The 21,904-nt window shown below is 40.9% G+C and overlaps 1 protein-coding gene across 1 annotated transcript in view; it reads left to right on the top strand.

Moving 5' to 3' along the window:
- The window catches only part of itgbl1 (integrin, beta-like 1), a 34,379-nt gene that overhangs the window by 10,267 nt on the left and 2,208 nt on the right, over positions 1–21,904 (top strand). Inside the window, exons 3-10 of the mRNA XM_069533066.1 lie at positions 2,001–2,147; positions 3,076–3,198; positions 3,902–4,042; positions 6,992–7,132; positions 8,676–8,822; positions 15,245–15,361; positions 18,534–18,680; positions 20,656–20,769. Coding sequence (XP_069389167.1) covers positions 2,001–2,147; positions 3,076–3,198; positions 3,902–4,042; positions 6,992–7,132; positions 8,676–8,822; positions 15,245–15,361; positions 18,534–18,680; positions 20,656–20,769 — 1,077 coding nt within the window. The remainder of the gene's footprint in view (positions 1–2,000; positions 2,148–3,075; positions 3,199–3,901; positions 4,043–6,991; positions 7,133–8,675; positions 8,823–15,244; positions 15,362–18,533; positions 18,681–20,655; positions 20,770–21,904) is intronic.

Raw genomic sequence — 21,904 nt, 5'->3', positions numbered from 1 at the left:
AATGTAAGTGAGAGAAAATTACTTTTTGCATTTGCATTGAACTGGTAGTTATTAAGAACTGCAGATTTTCTATAAACCATACAAACCTATTTCCTTGCTTATCACTCTGTCAGTTTAATTCCTTGTAAATCAACAAGCACGATCAAGTTAAATTTAATCCACAATTAGCTCCCTGAATGAGTCACCGTCCTCTCTGTCAGCAGTAAATCATTGTAAACGCTGCATCACCTGTTATAACTGCAGACGACACTGGTAAGGACGCATCCTCTGCCCCTGACCCCCACTGAACATATCCGTGCACCTGACTGGCCGGGGAGCAAGTGTCTGACACACACATGCACACGCTCAGACACACATGCACACATGCACACACACACACAACCCAAACCACAGAGAATTACTGCTCTGTAAATAACCAGCGCTGAGAGACAGCCACCTTCCCACACACATAAACTCTCACCCACCAGACAAAGAGAATTTAATATGTCCGAGTGTCTGTCAAGAGGAGATTAACGGGGGCAAGTGGGTGGCAGAGACTTTGTAATAGTCCACTGAATTTAGTTGCAGATACTTTTAATCTAATTCAGTGTTACAGCTTTTATGAGGTACATTATAAAGGTACTGCTTTAATCTTATAGACATGTCAACTTCATTAGCACGTGCAAAGTCGAATAATAACCACACAGCAATGGAATGGTAACAAATATACTGTGGTTGGGTCAGTGGATCTTATGTTTTCACTCCTGTCTGTTTGTTTGTTTGCTGATAGAATTGTGCAAAAACTGTGGACAGATTTCCACAGAACTTGGTGGAAGTTATTGTTCAAGAAAATAGGCCTTTTTTTCCCTTTCCTTTACTTTTAACCTTGTGTGTGAAGTTTGGTGCAGTTTGATTGAATTTGAGGGGACTGTTGGGACCTGGTGCAGGCACTCTACTGCACGCCAGCTTTTTTGAAATGTGGCAGTGATTCAAGAATCACTTATGACTGGAGAACAGCTTCATTTGGATGTGTTTCACTGTTTTTGGACTCTAACATGCAGTTTAACAGTCTCAGCACCCAGAGTACAACAACTTTAGATCAGCTAACTCATCCAGAGAGCAAGGATTTAAAATGTAATTGCGTTACCTAGAAAGTGCAGTCTGCTCTAAGCTCTTCAGTTTTAACAGTTTCCACAGGAAAACAATTACATACAACACAATTAAACAACGATTTGAAGCTTTTTAAAAATCTATTTATTTCCCTTTTTCTAGAATTGTATTGTCTTTGATGGTGCAGCTTTTCCTTGAAGAGCACCCTCCGTTGTCTTCTTTTGCTCGCAACTGTTCCAGAGTGTCCTCTGAGACGTATGGATAATGAGAAGAGACAGGGGACTGGCCTGTAGTTAATGACTGATGGATAGCCCTTGAAAAGGACACCGCATTTACATGACGAACGAGTCAGGAGAATGATTGAGTGTGACATACAAGGCCCCTTTCTGCTAAATGCAATAGGGGCCACATTTATAATAACTTTTCGACAGCCCTCATTTGCATCCCATGATTCCTCCTGTTTTTCATATTGCTCACTGTGGCCATCAGAACCATGAGAAATAGTGGCGGCAAACTGCCTGCGTAGGGACACCACGACGAGGTGTCGCTCTCACCGGGTAATTGATGAGGACGCTCGTATATCATCCAAAAAGGTTTGTATTTCAAAATAACACTTCAGAAATATAGTGGAGACATGCCTGTGTGTTTGTTTAAGTGGAAACGCATCATAACTCACATCCATTAAAGAGTCACCTGGTATTATGATGGAACTGTTGCAATAATTAAGAGTCTAGGGGCAAATGAGTCCTACAACTCTAATTCTCATCCTCTCCTGGTAGTTCAATGTCATCGCAATCATTTAAGAAAACAATTAAATGCGTCCTTGGGCTCACAGAGCGATTTGGCGACTTGAACTGGCAACGGGCAGACTCTTTCAGCACTGATAAACAGCATGTCTTGTTTCCCTTTAGACCGCGGCTACTGTGACTGTGGGATGTGTGAGTGTGATGACGACTGGTTCGGAGACGCCTGCCAGTTCCAGGAAGAGTGTAACCTCCCCAGCAAGAAGAGCAAAGAGCTCTGCAAGAACCCACAGGGGGTGGTCTGCTCCAACAGAGGTAGAACGCGACCACACACAACAAACACACAATATGCACACAACAGTTGAAAGAAGCATTTTAGTTTGCATTTGATGATGTTTTCCAACAATGCAGTTATTATAAAAGGTTCATAAATTCAAATGAATGGCTTTAAATGATGGTCTGAATGTGTTTTTGAGTTGTAATAAGCAAATAATGAAGGTTTGCTTTATGTTTATTGATGTTTTTTTTAAAGATAAAAATGTCTTAATAACCCACAAAAAAGAGATTGACCCTTTAATATTGTTACCATGATATAAGACTTTATTTACTACATATACATTTCTTCGCTCCCTATCAATATGAATAACTTAGATTAATAAATTCATGGATGAATGATCACCACTGGAAAGATTGACAGTGATAGTGTGAGTATAAATAATTAAATTTGGTCTTAAATCTCACAGGCTTGGGGATATTAGATGCACACAGCTTGTGTGTTTATCTCTGTGGACACATGATTAAGCTTTGGCACACTGAAGACTCACAGTGTGAGGTGATGTCTGAGGTTATTTTCCACACACTGACAGCCCCTCACCCACCTGGGCTTAACCCCACCGCTGGCCCGCGATGCCTCCAGCTAAATGAGGGATGAACGAGCGTTTGTGTGTCTGCGTGTGAGCCCGTGTGTATCTCTGAGAGCATGCACTGTGCAGTATGTGGCCTGTTTTGAGCGTGTAGAAAAGCAAATGTATTCACAGCGTGCAGTTGTCTACCCGTCTGTCCCTATAGTGCATCCTACTACACAAACATACCCTGCGCACAACAAACACACACACAAACACACCTTGCAGAACAGTGGTCTGACACCGGTCCAGATCACATGATGCACAGACGGTGCCTCCAGTGCACAGCTGCACAAACACACAAACCTAACCTTAAAGTTTAAAGCTGGCTTCCTCCGCAGGAACCTGTCACTGTGGAAGCTGCATGTGCAACGATGAGGAGAACAGGGGTCTGGTGAGCGGACGTTTCTGTGAGTGCGATGACAGCGAGTGTCTGGATGAGGACACTGGAGAGGTGTGTGGAGGTATGCCTCAGCTGTGTCATACTCTCACTCTTCCCCCAGTACTTGTTGTGTTAGCGGCTGTCATAGCGATTGGATTAGTTCAGTGTTTGAATGACGACTTAGAGGAATGCTGCCACAATTTTGATCTGCTCTCCAAAGCTTATAGACTGTTGATGTAATGCAGTTAACCCTTCACTGAACAACAATTGTTCAATCAGACTCTGGCAACCACAGCTCGACACAGCAGGCCTGTCAGACTGTCAACATGCTAAAGTGGCGTGTTTCAGATGATACAGTTTGGGGAAATGTCAGTGGCTGTCTAACTGTTGGTTGGATTTATTTTGGAAGGGAAACATATTGGTTAAAAGAGTCATAAAACCTTTAATTCTGAACCAATGACTTCCTCTGCAATTAAATATGACATGTCATCATCTGGTGATGATGTTAAATCTTTGCCTGAGAGCAGTTAACTTCCCCATCCATAATTTAATTTTAAAAACCTAATTGAGTTTTCTTATCAGACCTTCAGAGAAGACCAAGACAGAGATAAATAATTTACTCCTGCATAGATTGTTATTTGTAAAACATTCGGGGCAAAAAAAAAAGAAATCACCCTCTGTACATTTGTCAACGTTTGTTGTATTTTAATAATTTTTTTTTAATCTAATGTTGATCCATACCACCAACAGAGGAACTGATCAATTGTTGCCTGTTCTGCTTCCAGGCCACGGCCAGTGTTACTGTGGAAACTGTTACTGCGCTGCTGGTTGGCATGGAGACAAATGTGAATTCCAGTGTGATATCAGCCCATGGGAAAGCAAACGGCGATGCACATCTCCAGATGGCAAAATCTGCAGCAACAGAGGTCTGTTTACCTGATTCAAACCAGTATACATGTGGCATTTTGAAATATGAAATTGGTTTGGATATGTTTAAGTGATTCCAGTAAATTTCAATGTTGAACTATTATTTTATATTAATGAAACATAAAATAAAGTATACACAAAAAATAATATATCCCAAAAATATTCATATCAATGGAACTGTGTGGAAACAGGAAACAATCATTCATTATCCGTTATCTAGGATCAGCAAGGGCAGGAAAGACGCCATGTTGAAAGAAACACTTATAAAGAAGAAGAATACAATTGATATTCCATCGTTTATGATCTGTTGTAGTTTATCACATTACAGAAAACGTTTTAGTGAAAATGTTTGTAGTGTCTTTGTTTTACTTAAACGAGTATTTTTCAAGATCTTTTCTCTTGTCTTCAGGTGTTTATTTTTGGATACTAAAACTTAAATTTCTAGAAGCCACCATTGGTACAAATACACTTTCAGAGACACACTTAGAATAAGGTATTTGTTTGAAGATGTTAAATAACCTGCATAATGAGACAACCACAAAAGAGACTATTAATCAAAGGGCCGATCTGACATCAGAACAACTCTTTACTAATTTAGATGTCAGATTGAAAAGAGGAAGGATGTGTGGTTTCCTTCTGGGTGTCAAATATTATTTGAGATGTAGAGCCTGGTGATTGAAGTTGTTTAATAAGTTTGACAAGGGTGTGTGACAGCCACATGTTGGCGCGTCGCTTTGAAACTGAACATGAAAACGAGGATAAAGAGAAAAAAAAGAGTGATACAGAGGAAAAAGACGACAGAACAGGAGAGACTGTTAAAACAAAATCCTCAGGCCTATATGCAAATTCCACTGAAAGTCATCAGAGGTTGGTGGACAGGCAGTCGGGGAAATAGCTCCACTATAGCTCAAGTGATCCTGCGGGATTTCAGTAAAGCTCTCTAAAATTAATTACAGTGGACTGGCAGAGGGCCGGCTAAGTGGCGAGGCTAAATGGTGGGTTACGTGGACAGAGCTTCATCGCAGCGCTGCAGTTTATAGTTAAGTGCACAGCTGATGCAGCATGAACCACCATCGTCTGTGTTCATGGTGTAAAAGCCCATTGTGTTGCTCTTCAGCTTAGAAAAGGGCAGACACAGTGTTACCCTGAGAAAGGAACAAAGGCAAAATTAAAAAAGGAACATATATCAAAATACTTATTGTTACTGGTTTTAGCAGAACATCCTATTTTCTACTTCCCCTTGCTTGAGGGTTTTTCCGATCATAAGGATTACTTGTTATTACTCTAATTCCTTATTGATTCTTTTATAGATCCCTTTTGAAAAAGCACATTCAGGTTCCAGAGCATTAATTAAATTTCTCTACTTTCTGTGTTCAGCCAACTAAACAGTTTCATCAATAAGACCAAACACATACAACATAAACAGGATTTTAAAACATTGCAATTCTTAATATTTCTGGTTAAATCACTTGTTAAGGTCTGACTACCATGATTTGAAATTGATGAAAACAGAAAATATGCACATTTGCTTGGGAAATATTTACATTTCCAACCTTCTACCTGAAATAATAATGTAAAATGTTATGTAATAATAATATGGCTCCAATGATAATGGCATTAATAATGTCTCTTGAGGAAACTGTTGAATGTGGTGCACCTGTGCTGTAAACTGCCGCATGTTAAAGGACATTGTCAGATCACAAGATCACAGATCTACATTATTATATTATACTATATCTTCCCCTTTGCTCCCAGTCAAGTAAAATGTGCATTTCATTTTAAATCATCCATTCAGATGCCAAACAATTCCCACAAGAAGCACAATTTGGTTCTGATTATAATGAAAAACAATTCCCAGTTCCCATCCCTGCGTTAAACGCTCTGAATGAATCCTCCTTTAAAGCACTATGAAGATAATTCCCAGCGATTATAGGCAATGGATCAGGGAAGCTGATTTCACAATAGAGGGCTGATTTGATTTCATCACCACGTATAGATGTAGGGATGTGAAGTGTTTGCTATTAGACGCTAAAAATGTCGTCCCTTTCTCTCTCCTTTGCTCAAACGTAACCTTTATCTCCCGCTCGCTGTCTGAAATGAATGGGTGAGTGATTTGGCTGACAGCCCCCGATAGATAACTCTGTTTCATTCTGGCAAACTGTCAAGCCCCTCCGTCTGTTGGGTTCACCTAGCCTCCTCCATTCAGCTAATAATACACTAACTGGCATGCTGTCAAAATGATAACATCTGCTCGAGGCCAAATATGTGCATCTATTTATTCTTGATCACAACAATTCGACTCACAGATAATACAGTTGCATGATGCGCAGAGAGAAAAAACATTTCCCCCCTTTCAGGACTATGGCTAAAAATATGAACAGTAGCTATAGCACAGGTGCTGTAATCTGCTCTGAAGCTCAGCTGTGACGTTTGTGACAGAAATGAAAGTGCACGGCATCTAAAAATCCAGGGCTCCAGGGTTATGAGGTGGCGAGGGAGACCAAGCCCAGTGCCAGGGGCCAGACATGCGCCAGCCGCAGCCCCCAGACTTGCCAGCTGGCCTGGCCCCCCTGGGGTTCCCCGTGCTCTGTCTCTGCTGATAAGAGAAAATGGGATTTCCACTGACTAGAGCTCAGCTGATGTCCTGGCTGCAATGTTAAACAAATGAGAAAAAGAAAGACAGATACACAGATAGAGGGAGGAAAAAATGAGACAGACGGGGAAAGTGTATTTATCCTGCTGGCTGCTGAGAAAAAGGAGAAAAATATATTGTCCCTTCTCGTCCCACATCCATGAAAGATATCAGAGACAATGAACTGGACTTTGCCTTTCATCTGTGTGTTTGTTTTTCTCCCAATTAAAACCAAGTAGTGCTGCTACAGTGTAAAATTGTAAATTGTAAAACACAATGTAAATTCCCAATGTGTGTGTTTGTGTGGTTGTGTTAGGGACCTGTGTGTGTGGTGAGTGTACCTGTCATGACGTAGATCCCTCTGGTGACTGGGGAGATATTCATGGAGACACCTGCGAGTGCGACGAGAGGAACTGTCATGCAACCTACGACCGATACACGGATGACTTCTGCTCTGGTCAGTGTTCTGCTATTGGATTTAAAAATAAAGCCATGAAACCCAGTTCGACAGGAAATGCAATGATTTTCTTTTTTGTCATGAGTGAGTTAAAAGATCCACACATCTCATATCTATGAGTGAAATGAAAAGCTGGAGCCAAATGAGCTACAGGTAGAACAGGATTGGATACAGGTTCTGTCCAAGGGGGGCAAAGTATGTCAGCAGGTATCAAAGTGATGTTGGATAGTATGAATATGCTGAATATACTCACAGAGCACTGCGTTAGAAACATCACATCAACACTGGATAGGGCCTATCCAAAGTCCTGCCACTCTGCAGCCCGAGAGCATGCTCCTATCTGCATGAATGGGAACGGGAAATTAAAACTTCATGTATCACGCACTTTACAGTCTAAGACGTAACATCATCTTCTGCTGCTGTAGCTCATCCGCCTCAGGGCTCCTCATGTTGTGCATTCAGATATGCTCTCATGCTCACCAGTTGTATAGACGATTGCATTACACTGCTGCCACGTGATTGGCTGGTTGAAGAAGGAAGTGTGCAGGTGTTGCTAAGAAAAGGTTCTAGGTCAGTATTGTAACTCTGCCAAGGTAAGACATTGGTGCTCAAACCCAAAAAATGGCCAGTTGTCAATGCTATGTACACGTTTGAAACTAGTGCGCTCATCCTAGCTAGCTAGCTAGCTGTTCCTCCAACTGTTTCCAGTTGTCTTACCTATCTGGCTCCAGCTTCTCATTTAGCTTCTGTCTAGACGTGAGAGCAGAGCATTGATACTCTCATCCAGAAAGTGAACAAGCAAAACAAAATGTCAAACGATTTCTTTAAAAGAAGGCTGGGTAGTGCTTTACAATGTGCAAGTGTACAGTAAATTCATTTGCTTTCACCTAGCAAACAGTTTTTGGATGGGAGATGACCTTTTCACTGCTTCTCTAAAGAATTAATAAGCTAAATATGATGGATGCTTCCTCTGTGCACACATACATTAAACAGATCATTTCTACCCCAGTGGATTTATCCTAGCATCCTTGCATATACACGGCCAAAAGATCTTTGGTGCAAACCCTCATGTGAATTGTTCATAGTTTGGGAGATGTAGAAACAGTTTGCACATGTTGATGGTTCTAAATCAAATTTTTCATGTTTCTCTATCAGTCTCTCTCTCTTTCTGCTGCTCTCTCTCTCTCTCTCTTTCTGTCCAATCGTGGTAAAATCGATGCTGGTAATCCAGCAGCTTAGAGAAGCTGGAGTCTGTTCAGCCAGGACACCCAATTCCCCTCATCCTCTCACTTGTGCCACATACCTGCCCTTTGTTCGTTTTCTACCTCCCTCCCTCGCTCCTCTTTCCCACTCCCTCCCTCTTTCACACCAGCTTTCATTTGCCCATTTTTCCACCTCATAACCTATATCACCACCCTGCCCTGGTGAGTCCTCTTCACTTTCCTCTTCTCAGTCTGTTTATTTGAACAGTTTTTTTTTTCTTTGCAAAGCCACTGATTCGTTTCACCTCTTGTCCTCCACCTCCTCTCCTTGTGCTCGGCAGGTCACGGCCAGTGTAATTGCGGCAGGTGCGACTGCAAGGAGGGATGGGCGGGCAGGAAGTGCGAGCATCCGCTGTCTTGCTCCTTGTCTCTGGAGAGCAGTCTGAGGAAGTGTCGAGGAACGTCCAATTTGCCCTGCTTCGGACGAGGTACCTGGTCTTCCCACTTGATCCAGTTGCCATGGTTACTGCAGCAGACCTGTACTCTTGCTCTCACCTCTTGGTGCAAAATAGGCCATTTCCCGGCCACCTCTTAATCCATCTATTAGGACTCAAGGTTGCACAATGTTATCATATCTTTAACTAAGCCAAGAGGTGAACAGCAACCACTCGGTGCATTTGCGTCCTACTTATCATATGTATACATTAATGTTTGTGTGTGTTATTTGTGTTGTTCTGTCCAGGTTTTGTGTTCCATGATGTGTACTTTTGCTCACGTATACATACAGTACATGAGCATCTTTCTTTGTGTGTGAGATGAAGGAGGGACCGTTTGCTAAAAACAAAGAAAAGCTCTCTCAGTAGAACAAGCTCTGGGTCGATGTGTCTAGATTTATTACAGTGCGCTGAATGCTTCATTAGTGGCCCCTCTGAACAGGGGAAGCTTGTTTTCTTGAAGCCTCTGAATGTTCGGCTTAAAACTGATATACACTGAAACCTGTACTAATAAAACAAAGGTCCTGGTTGTCCCAGTCATGCACCGTTGAGCCTGTTGATTGATGACAGTAAAGTAAAGTAGGAGTACAGTGTCAGGTTTGAGTCTACAATGAGAGCTATGTTATATCTGCGTCCAGTGTGTGGAAGGTGGACCTTGGATATTGCTGTTAATGTTCAAAACATTTTTACATTGGAAACTTGGTTTTAAATCTATTTCAATCGATACAATTTTATATTTATGACTAAATAAGCTCTCATGTTAAAGCAGTGGGCAAAGTTAAGTCGAAAGCAGCACAGAGAGAAAAACCCTTCATTTAAATAAGCAAAACTATTTAAATGTTAGCACAAATTAGCTGATCACAATGGCAGATGAATGTTGTAGCCAACTCCACCAATGAGTTTGGTTAAAGCTGTTTCATGGTGGAATGAGGTCAAAATATTTTTGCCCAGCTGATACATGTTGGTGTTTAAACTAAGAGCTTCCTTTCATACATTCATCTGTCCATTATCTGTACCGTTATCCTTTTGAGGGTCGCAGGAAGGCTAGAGTCAATCCCAGCTAACATTAGACAAGAGGCGGGGTCCACCTTGAACAGGTCGCCAGCATATCACAGGACCAACATAGCAAACAACCGTCAATTTAGAATCTCCAATTAACCAAACCCCAATCTGCATGAGAGACTGTGGGAGGAAGCTGGAGCACCGAGAGAAAACCCACACAAACACAGGGAGAGCATTGAAACTCCACACAGTTTAAATCCCCCCGGAGAAGAAGTGTCACATGTAGCATCTGTTCCCAAAGACTTTGTTGATACAGATGTTCATGTGGATAGAATACCGAGGTCCAAAGCAGAGCCTTAGAAAAAACGTGAATGAAATACAAAGGGGCAGCGCTGGCAAGACTTACGAGTGACCTACATGAAAATCAGAAGTGATAAAAAGCCTGTCGTTGTTCAGTCGAATGTAGGAGGTATTCATGAACTTTCAGCAAAGCAATCATCTCTTGTGCAGCCCTCTTGAAGTGACTCTAGTCCCAAATTTATAGACGATAACAAAAAAAACAACACAAAAGCAAAACCAACAAGACAGAACAGCTTTTCCAGATTCAGTCCACATATTCAATCAGAGTCAACAATGCACAATGGTCATTTTTCCATTGTCCACAAACTGGCTGACAACCTGCATTGTTCTAAAGCATGCATTGGGCATTTGTTAATAAATTACACCTTCTTGCAGTGCACACTTCGGAGTATTCCAATCTGTATTTTACACTGATGCAGCAGAGTTAATCAGTCAGTAGCACAGACGAGCCATTGTTCAGTGTAGCCTACTTCCACCATTCATGTGTTCTTCTGTTGACATGCTTGTAGTTTTCTGGGGAATACCTGGCAGAGTTGGTTTTACTTCAGGGAGAGAGGACGATGAGAAGAACTGCAATAAAGTCTTAGGTATTCTGTGTAGGTGATTCAACTTATATTCTGAGGACACAACCTGCTTGGTTTCAGGGCTCCACACTTTTTATCAGGGGTTAATGTGAAGCATTGATTTCCTGTTTCATTTGACTGGAGGAAATCACTGGGGAGCCCACAACCTTTCAACCGCTGCTTTGTTCCAAACCAGAAGAGAGGATATGTGGACTGCAGCCTACTGTCCTATTGGCCATTAATATTCCTCACACCCGTTGCTGAGAAAGCCGCAGATTAGATTGGGCACCTGAAACCACACGAACAGAGCTCCTACCACGGACACAATTACATTAACAAGTCAACATCACCTCTGGCCAACGATGGAGGAATAGAAGAGCGGCCTCAGAATAGAACCAAATTGGCGTCCTTTGAATGCATCAACTATTCATTACATATTGTGGCTGTACCGCAACATACTTTGTTCTTTGCGGCCTCAATCCAATTCTGCATAAACAGGGCCGAGCAAGCACTGCAACACACCCCCCCCCCCCATACACACATAATGAAACCGCAAAGATTAACTTGTGCTGAGAGAGTTAATGAGCTTTAATTCCTCCAGCAGTACCTTTAAATTATCTCCAATTGCTGCACCCAAATGAAACTTTAAATTACCCTGTGCAAAAGAACAATTAATGGGATTCATAAATTCTTCCTTTAAAAAAATTGGATTTGCATTTCCAGCCATGCCTGTCCACTCAAGCCCAGTTAAAGGTGTGCATGAGCACCACCTGACAAAATGTTTTTGTGAGCACATGTCTAAATCATTCAATTCTAACCTGCATTTCTAGTGTGAAATAGATATAAAACATTATTCCAGATAATCAGAATTTCTTCAGACCAACAATTTATGTCTAAATCCTGTTGAAGGCATTGTCTGCAGGTAGTAAATTCATTCTGTCAGCTCCACCTGCTTCCCCTCTATTATTAGACTTAAATATCTGTGTTGAAGAAGACAGAGGAGGGACACTGTCATACAGTAATAAACAGGAAGGGACAGTCTTTGTGCAAATGGCAATTGTGCATTTGTGTTTTTACTTACTCAAATCACCTTTGTAGAGGATGCCAATTTGATTTTGTGCTAGATTTAGATCACAGAAGTCGGGAAAAGATATTTGAAGAGAGAAGGTCTGTTGCAGCCACAGTGAGGGGAGACAGGAAGCAGGGCGGAGGGTAAGAGAGAGAAAGCGAAGGAGACAGACGTAGAGAATCACTTAGGCATGGATGAATGCGGCTGGTGCAGATGGCAGCTTGAGCGGAAAAGCCTTGAAATTTGAAACAACAGCTTCAGAGCTTTTCTTCCTGAGGGGCGGAGGCAAGACGCTGGCGGATAGCACATTCTTTACAGTGTGGTATTTCCTCTAGGAAACACCTGCTTTCACCATCTTTCTGCTGATTCTCGAGATTCCTTTCCCTGCTCGCTGAAGAGCAGCCTGTGACACACATTAACTGTGTGATTGTTAGAATTTAAAAGCAAATACCTTCTGCATTTCCCAACCACGAAAGGAAAGACTGGGGATTTATTATTGTGCTACCAACTTATTACAATAAAATCTCAAAAGAACATAGCAAGCATGAAAGAACATGATACCTGAGACAGCAGAGACTCAGTGAAATGAGAGTTAGAAAGTTTCCAGCTTCAAAAATGTGGCAGATATTTGAGGAAAATGGTAAAAATGAGGCCAAGGTATAATTTTGAAAGAGATTTTATCTTCCAGCAGTTTGGGTGGTAAAACTTGTTTTAAACTCGAGACACAGCTCAGAAGATGTTTTCATTTGTCTGGATTTATTACCTCCACCGTGGAGGAGGTTATGTTTTCATTACCTTTTGTTTCTTTGTTTTATTTTCAGCATGATTACTCAAAAACTACTTAAACCGAATTCCATTCCATTTTGTGGCGTTGTAGGCCATGAACAGATCTGGATAAACAAGAGTATTTTTGCCCCCGTCAAGAAGGTTATCTTTTCACACATCTTTTGGCTCGTTTGTTGATTAGTCCTCAGAATTACGCAAAAAGCCCTGAACTGATTTGCACCAAACTTGGTGGAGGGACAAGACTCAGATAAAGATTTAATGAATGGATTGAGAACTGAAATGTAAATTGCGTTGAGTGGTTGTTAAGACTAGAAAAAGCACCATGTAAACATTGTCAATTTCCATTTATACCCACAAGCTTGGTGCCAGGTGAAGGGGGCCTGTGTGTTAGTTTCACAGCTCTGTGGTGAGAGGAGAGTCACAGCTGTGGTTGTGTTTATGCCCATCAAGTGAGGCACACATTTTGGTGATGATTCTGTCCCGAAAATGGGCATGAATTTCCACTTTACTGAAAATGTGACAAATGTGACACATTCAAAACACTGTTTGAGTGCGTCTGTGAAATAAGTCACATTATTGGCTGGTTTATTGCTACTGCAGAATGTATGATGGCTCTTCCGTTTAAAAAATGTCTCTTCAGCTATGATCTGCAGTCTGCAATTTTAATCTGAAACTCTGTGGAACTAAATTTGATTCGAGTGGAAACTTGAATTCAAACCTAAGACATGACAACTGGTTGTAAAATATGAAGTACACAACCTCATGTACTTTTGAGCACAGACTCGCTGCTATTCTTCACAAACTAAATTTCAGTGCATTACAAAACAAAAAGCAGTAGAGGACGTTTTCTACGTGGATGCAGTCTGTGTCTCCTCCCAGCCCCTTCGCAAACTGACCCAACCACTTAAATAGTCATCTGTTTACTAATGTATTCCTTCAGCTCCAGCCCCATTTGAAATGATTACGATTGAACATCTGCTCACTAATATTAGTTTGATACGACCTTTCCAGTGTGTGTATGTTCAACTGTCAGTTTTATTCAAACTCTTCTCAGACCAGTGTCTTCAAATGTGACGTTGTGCATATTAAACAGGATGACAAATCATCAACAAGCACAACACACACACATATACACTGGGGTGGACCGTTTGACAACCACGGAGATAATCAATAAGGCACGGTGTTATGACATCATTGGTTGCCAGGGTAACTGCCTCCCCAGAGCAGAGGAGCAGGGGAGAGGTGGCTCTAACCCTCTCTCTCTCTCCGTCTCTGTGTGTGTGTGTGTGCGGTCATGAAAAGTGACAGTGATGTGACATGGACAACATATTATATGAGGCTGTCATTCAAGTGGCGGCCTCATAAAATCCTGTTCCTGTTTTATTTATTGAGCCTAATTCCGCTCAGTGAGTCATCAAAAGTTAAAAGCGTGCCGGCACAAACACATTCTGGATGTGTATTAGTTGTTATTTAGTGGCACTAACAACAAAATGCACCCTGCAGGGCAACAAACAGGGAAAACATTCGGAGTGGATAATGATTTTTGCAAAAGGGACTAGCCCGCTCAATAAAAAACAGGAGGAAAGAGAAGGACTGGCACTCACTTTGCTGTGTTTTAAACCATCTGTCTTCACTGAGCTGGGAGATTCCATTTATGCAATTATTTTTCATGGTGGCACGGTGGCAGCTCACCTGTTCTCAGTCCTCCAGGGCGTCTGCAGCAGGAGTGAATATATATATATAATATTTAAAAGATGTCTAACTGTGTGTGTCTTCTTTCATAAAACAAAGAGCAGACAAGACAAATGCACATTTCATGGTAATGCCTCATGTGTTATTCTCAAGTTCTTTTGGAGAAAGTAGACTTAACTGCGATGAATTATCACCTCCACCAAGAAGGACATGTTTTTACCCCTTTTGTTTGTTTGGTTGGTTTGTCAGCAGGATTACAAAAAAAACCCAGAACAGATTTTAACGAAACTTGGTGGAAGGATGGGACTTGGGCTAGAAAAAAAAAGTTTTGTGATGCCGCCGTGACCTTGACGTAATGCCTCTGACACAAACGCGTCAGTTAGAACATCAGTGTGAGAGCACTGATGAGCATTTCAGAAAACCTTTCTCCCTCTAACCCTTCAAATTTCTGAGTGCATCCTATACGCTACAACACCCATAATTAATATGACTCAGAGCTGCCTGGATAAATGATCAGGTATCCTGCACACCTCCAATCATAGTTCAGCAGAGATGATGTTAGTCTAATGAGTTTAACCGTTAGCCAGCATGCTCACTTAGTAAGTTTCCCTGTGGCCCACTTCACTGGCATCTCGCTGTTTGAAGAAGGGTAGGAATGTCTTGAAGTGTGTGTGCCTCTGTGTGTGTGTGTGTGTGTAGCCTATGTGATTTACATATACGATTTCACCATGTGTCTGGCAGGAATGTCGTCGGGCAGATTATGTCGTGTTCAAAATCACTTGTCGAACTCATCTGCTGCAGGCGTGCAAATCCCTCTCCAGTGTCAGATGCTCAGGATGACGTGAGACACTGAGAGAAACAGTTTTCCACTGGACAGCTTCTGAAACCACAGCTCTGTTATGAAACTCTGCTCCGAAGTGAGAAACTGCGTCTGTGTTTTGTAGGTCAGTGTCAGTGTGGACAGTGTACCTGTCATCCACCTGGGGACAGTCGTGTTCATGGCAAAAACTGTGAGTGTGACAACCGTCAGTGCGAGGACATCAGTGGAGAGGTCTGTGGAGGTAAGAGCATGCACACACACACACACACACACACACACACACACACACACACACACACACACACACACACATTACACATTACACTGTTCTTAATGGACACAAACACTTGTTTGACCAGTGGGAACAGACAGTACTTGATTCACTGCAAACAAAAAAACATGCATCGGCCAATTTTGGACTATTGCATCCAAAAGATATAATTTTTCGGTCTAGTGAAGAAAACACGTCCAAACTACATATTGAAATGTTTATGTTTCCACGTAAGAGGCTGTTTTGTCTTTGCTCTTTTTCTCATTCACTGAGCTGTAAGTCTCCATCTCCTATATTTTAAAAGTTTGTTCATTTATAATTCATAGCCTGACTTATAGAATATTTTCTTCCTAAAAACCTTAACAAAAGGTATTTTTTATGGCCATTAATAGTGTATTCTGATTTATGAGGTGATCAAACGAGTTACCCAGAATGACCCCCGTAAAATCCCCTGGCTCTAATATGGCAGCAAGATGAAAGAAGAATTTTTAACTTGACTTTATTAAATATTTGGATTTCTTTTTTGAAAATCCATATGGAAGTTATTTGGCGTTTTTGAGGAACTGAGAGAAGTTAGGTAGAAAGAAAATGTTGTGGTGCGGGAGCTGTAAGAAACCCCCTGATCCAGGGTACAGTGAGAGCCCCTGGATGTTTGAGCCTCGCTGCAGTCAGAGGAGAGAAGTGATGAATGTACGGGCCCCTGGAAAGTATGGTCAACCATGAAGTGCTTCCACTTCAGGCCTTTCTGGTCACTTCCTCCGCTCTGAAGCTGAATTTTCATCATATTAGGAGCGAAAACTTCCCGTGTTTATGAATTAAGGAGTTTTCATGTCATCTGACTCTACAAACAGTTGGTCAGCTCGTCACACACTTTACTCCTGAACACAAATACCCAATCGTTTTATATGAGGCCATTTGACAACAGCAGAATAACAAAAGCAACATTAGCATTTATAATTCTTGACAGCAAACACTTTCCATTTCATTCCCTATTTTAGTGCATTACCTACATGTACAACTATTAACTACATATTATGGATTTTGTTAAATATATATACATGGATTCGCTCAATAAGCAGGTGATGGTGAAATGTTTTACTTCTCTTTTCATTCCATTTTATTTGTTTGTTTTGTTTGGTGGAGGTACGCTTCAGACTCTTGTGTCGTGTTCGTATAGATTAAAGAAGTTGCCATTTTCAATCAGTTATGTTTGGTTACTTAGTTTTAATTCCAAGTTCTGTAGTTTTACACTTTTCTTTCAGAACCTCCACATCAGTGAGAGGATGAGGAGCTGGATGAGCCCCTTGCAGGCATCCAAATGTTTGACCAATCATGAGAAAGTGGAGTTTTAAGGAGGCCTGAGTTAATATTTCAGTCAGGGACCCAACTGACTTCAAAACCCACAGTTTGAGATGAATAAGAACTTTTCTAAACTGTCAATCATGCAAAGCTACTCCAGAGGAGTGTAAAAATATAAAGCTGGAACCCAAATGGTAATTTGCTTGTGAGAGATGCTCTCTGCACACTGTACAGATGTTTGCTGGATCAAACACCTGGTTCACCACCACCTCCTCCTCCTCAGTCCATGTCTAAATGCTGCTCTGTGAATGGCAGGTGCAGACTAATTGAATGAGAGCCAGGTTGCCTTTCCTCCAAAGCAATTAACCGCTCTCCCAGGCCGGCTGATTGAGGCAGCCATGCACGGCTTGCCATAGCTGCCGCTCCACTCCATTTATAACCTCCCACCACAACCACCACACTCACACACGTCCACAAGCGACACATACAAAAGAAATCACACAGCACCACACAGGGAGGGAGGCTGACCAAGGGTTGGACACTATGTTAATGGGTAAAGGTATTATCAGCGTCAGATTAAATATACATAGATAGGTAACATCTATTTTTTACACCCAACTCTTTAAATATCTATCCTGAAATAAATAAGTGTAAAACTGCATCGATGATAATTACCTTCACTGAGAAGGTGATGTATGCATCAACGTTTTCAATACTTCATGGAAGGATGTGATATGGGTCAGGGAAGAACCTCCAGGATTTTCTTTTCTCACTTTCTTAAACATTGTGAGATTTTCAAAACTCATCAGGAAATAATTCAGGGATCTTTATGAAATGAAACCAAATAGGTTTAGGGGACTGACATTTAAAAGTGTGTTTCGTTTAGTGCAGATCCAAATAAAAATCCAGTGACTTCATAAAGAGTTGTTGTGCCTTGACAGAGGTATGCACTTTACTTTACTTTACTTTTCTACTTTAATATTTATTTTCATGGACATACAAACATCTGACACACCATGTGTTACTGTTGAATAACTTTGTTGAGTTAATGCCCTGACAAGCTTTAAATCAGTGTAATCATTTTTCCAGTTTAGATCAATTCGCATGTGAATCTCCAAACATGTGACAAGATGCTGATTTACAGCAAACAGAATCAAAACTGCTGTTTGACCGGATCAATACACTCCTTCATCAAACACACTCCAGCAGCACAGTATGGATTTATCTTATGAAAAGGATGCTCATTACCATCACTTCAATCTGGCCCCTGTTCCCAGATGTGAACACAATTAATCGATCCACGATGCGAGCGCTTCTACGTGATGTGATTTACACTGAAGTAAGAACATGCTGAGTGCTACAAGGGTCCTGCAGGAGATGAAGGGCAACAGAAGAGTTGTAGTGTTTAAACCGCAGTGATGCCGTCAGCTACTGAGGCATCAAATTACCTCTTTTAACCAATTAAGCGTCCCTGGTTTCTTGAGTTGGGTGTGTTTGTTTTTGTCTGCCTGTGCCTTTCCATGTTTTTCATCTCTTTCTCTGAAGTGCTGCAGATTCATTAAGGACAGGACACGACCAGTGGTGACAGTTTCTTTCAAGTCCCTTGTTCTATAAGCCTGCTGCGTCTCTCTCATCTTCTCAGCAGCTCTGTCTCCTTGTAGCGCCCATTAGTGTCAAGGTTCAGCGTCTGCACTGTCAACTCCCTGCGTTTGTGTGCCATCTTTTTCTCTCTCCACTCGCATCCCCCTTGACTTTTATTTTAATTCAATCTTTCAGCTTTAAATTGGCCTGCTCCGTATTCTGTCTTCTTTTAAATGAAGGCCCTTCTGCCCTCCGCCGCCAGGTCACGGTTACTGTTCATGCGGACGCTGCATCTGCAAGGACGGCTGGTTCGGGAAGCTGTGCCAGTTCCCCAGGTCTTGTGATATGAATGACGCCCAGAGCAAGGAGCTGTGTGAGACGTCAGACGGAGTCATGTGCAGTGGAAAAGGTAAATAACATCTTTTTTATCATATATTTTTATTTTTCATAAAAGCCACTATGTGGGCGTCAAGATTGAAAATGCACTTACTCATATATTATATACACACAAACTGGATGCTTATAATTTTAAAGAATACAGTTTGAAAACATGCACAAACACAATAATATAATATTCTTCCTGTTTTATTAAGAAAAAGTGATAAAAGACATCCATCCAAATGTCCTATAGACAATATGTGACACTTCAAGATTGTCGCAGCGAAGAAACCTCTTTCAGCAAATCATTTCAAACATCTCTTGAGAGCCGTCCACCCTGACGCACTCTCTCCAGAAATGTGTGAAAACAGTCATTAAACCACCCAAGTTATATTTTATGATTGTGATTAATTGCTCTCCTCAGATGTTTACTTCCCTTTTATGATTTTTATGTCCCGATCGGTGGCGTATCACAAGATGTCCTCTCTCTAGAAAGTCTCACAGGAGGAAAACATTGTCCCTTTCCAATTACAGCTGCAAGTTTAATTCAGCTCTTTCGCCATCTCAACAAATTCTGCATCACAGATTTTGACTCACTTTCTTCCGAAATGTTTACTCACACATATACATTAGTTTCTACGTTATGTAGAACAGCTCCCTAGATAGACATCAAGCACTACGTCCACACAATCTGGGAATCTCAGTTGTCTTTTCATTGATTTGATCATCAAGTTTGTCTCCTTATACTTTTCCAACAGGTCTCATCATCAGACTTTATATTTTAATTTTCTGATTCTAATTGATTGCCTTTCCTGGTGGTGCACATTTATAATGAAAGCTACATAACTATATCCATGGTTCATTTATTTCCAGGGACCTGAACTGAATTTACATCACCTGCTCTGACCATCAAATACAAAAGTGTTCAAAAAAGTAATTTAAGAAGTGAACTGAAACACCCGCCCTTTAATATCACTGTTAGAATGAAATAGATGGAATGTTCACACTAATCTCAAACCCACAAACCTACTTACAGATCAGCTCAATCAAAACCTGTGTATGCACAGTGAGATTAAACCTTATCTTAACTCTGACAGTCTCAGATGTACTCGTATACTTTCTACAATTTCCTACTGCGTTTGAGTTCACAGCACCGAGCAATTAAACTGATAAATTTACCGCAGATAATCATGAAATTTCTGCTGTGAACCCATCTCTGTCATAACTTCATAACTTTTTCTGTTACGATTAAAATAACAAGTTGGATGAGACTGTTTAGATTCATTGATGTTGTCATCTTTAAGACCCAATTTAACATATTATATATATATATATCTTATATACATGACACGTAATGTTTTCTATTATAATCCTCTGTATGGATGATTATTGGAGATAAACTGATAAATCAATAACAAATGTTCAAACAAGTCACTTCTTCACATCATATGTTGCAGAAAGGCCAACATATGAAAGACTGTTTCACCTTTTCTTCTGCTCCTCACTCCACCCGTCTCTCACCGTCTGCCTCCACCTCTCATAGCAGGTTCCTGTAACTTGGTGTATAGTGATAGAAATCGAGGGAGATTGAAAACACACAGTTGCTGTTGACTGAGAGCATTGGGGGGGAAAATAAAAATGAGAGCAGTAGATTTGTTTTCCTCCACTAATCTTTGATACCTTCTTATCCTGCTGCCGCCCTTGAGAGCAGCACATGGCAATGGGGAAGAGAGGAAGTTTAAAGTGTGGGTGGATTGGTTTCCTGGTGGCAAAAGTACATTAGTAGTTGTTTCCCCCGGGACGAGCTCATATCCACTTCGCCCGACACTATTAATCTTCTGTGTAAAATAAAGAATTTACAGGAAATAATACAAACAGTGGAAAATCACACAAGTAACAAGGGAACGGTGTAAAAATATAACAATACACACACAGTCAAAATGTGGGATGAAAGAAATGTGATGTTAATTAACAGTTCTCTGAGTGTGTGTTTGTGTGTGTTGCAGGTTCCTGTCACTGTGGCCAATGCATCTGCTCTCCCCAAGACTGGTGGGCGTCTGGAGAGTTCTGCGAGTGTGACGACCGAGAGTGTGACAAACACGACGGCCTCATCTGCACAGGTAGGAAACAAACACACACACTCGGGGCCTTCGGGATCCTACATATTGGACCCAGTTTAAAACAGACCTGAGGAAAACCTCCTCAATTCCAATATGCATTTTAAAAGAGAGGGACCCAATCCAAATAGACCCGTGGGTATTCAGAGCTGAACAGGCCTGAGCAGAGAGAGAAAACCAAACAGTCCCATTAGAAAAGACCAGAAATATAATAAAAATAACTATGTTGTATAAACGAATGGGATCTTTGGTCTTTTTAACAAAATCATAAAAGGTTTTTATGCTCAAAACTGTTTTTTGAAGAAATGTATGGCAGGTTCTTCATTGAACCTACAATAAAAGATTCTGTCCAAATGATTGATAAAATAATTATGATATTTTCCTTTATAATTGATAACCTATGTTTAATTGATAATCTGTGATTCAAAATTTAAATATTTGTGGAAAGTAATTACTTGAATCCCAAAAGGGAGATAATAGCCCACAATTTAAAATGAAAGTATAATTTCATGCTTTATACTTTGTACCCAGCTACATTTTTTTAATCTGAGCCTACAACTTCATCTACTGCTCTAGCAACTAGTTACTGTCCAATTCAAAACTTTACATATAAAACCTTTCTGTTGCCAATGTATTCACAATTATTTTATTTTTTTTACATACTTACATACATAATATTTTTGGAGGCCAGGATATGTGCCACCCTGGGTTTATTTATGTGTAAATAAAATATATATTTATTTTTCGCAATAACAGTAGTCATTGAATACAATCAAATGAATACAGTATTGTGAATCTCCTGTTAAACTCCAGACAGCTGTTCAGAAGTGTTTCTCATCATGACTTCTCGAGTCCAAATGTCATTGAAGTGTGCACCAGTCGCTCCGGCTGCAGACACACGTTGCTTAAAAATAGTGGCTAGCTGCGAGAAAACAAAGGAAATATATAGTGATGTCTTTTAAATGTTCCTGATTACCATATTACTGACTGGAGTATACATGTGGAAATTACCATATTACCATAACCTGCCATATTACCATTATTACAATGTAATGGTGTTGACATGGAAAAGGTCATTCCAGGAAGGGGGTTGAGGATGCGGATAAAACGACATCGCTCCTCTTCTCTGGGTTACCAA

The sequence above is a fragment of the Paralichthys olivaceus genome, chromosome 10, assembly GCF_024713975.1.
Source record: "Paralichthys olivaceus isolate ysfri-2021 chromosome 10, ASM2471397v2, whole genome shotgun sequence".
NCBI classification, from domain to species: Eukaryota; Metazoa; Chordata; class Actinopteri; order Pleuronectiformes; family Paralichthyidae; genus Paralichthys; species Paralichthys olivaceus.
Note: the sequence above shows the minus strand (reverse complement) of the source record. Positions and strands in the feature narration are given on the sequence as shown.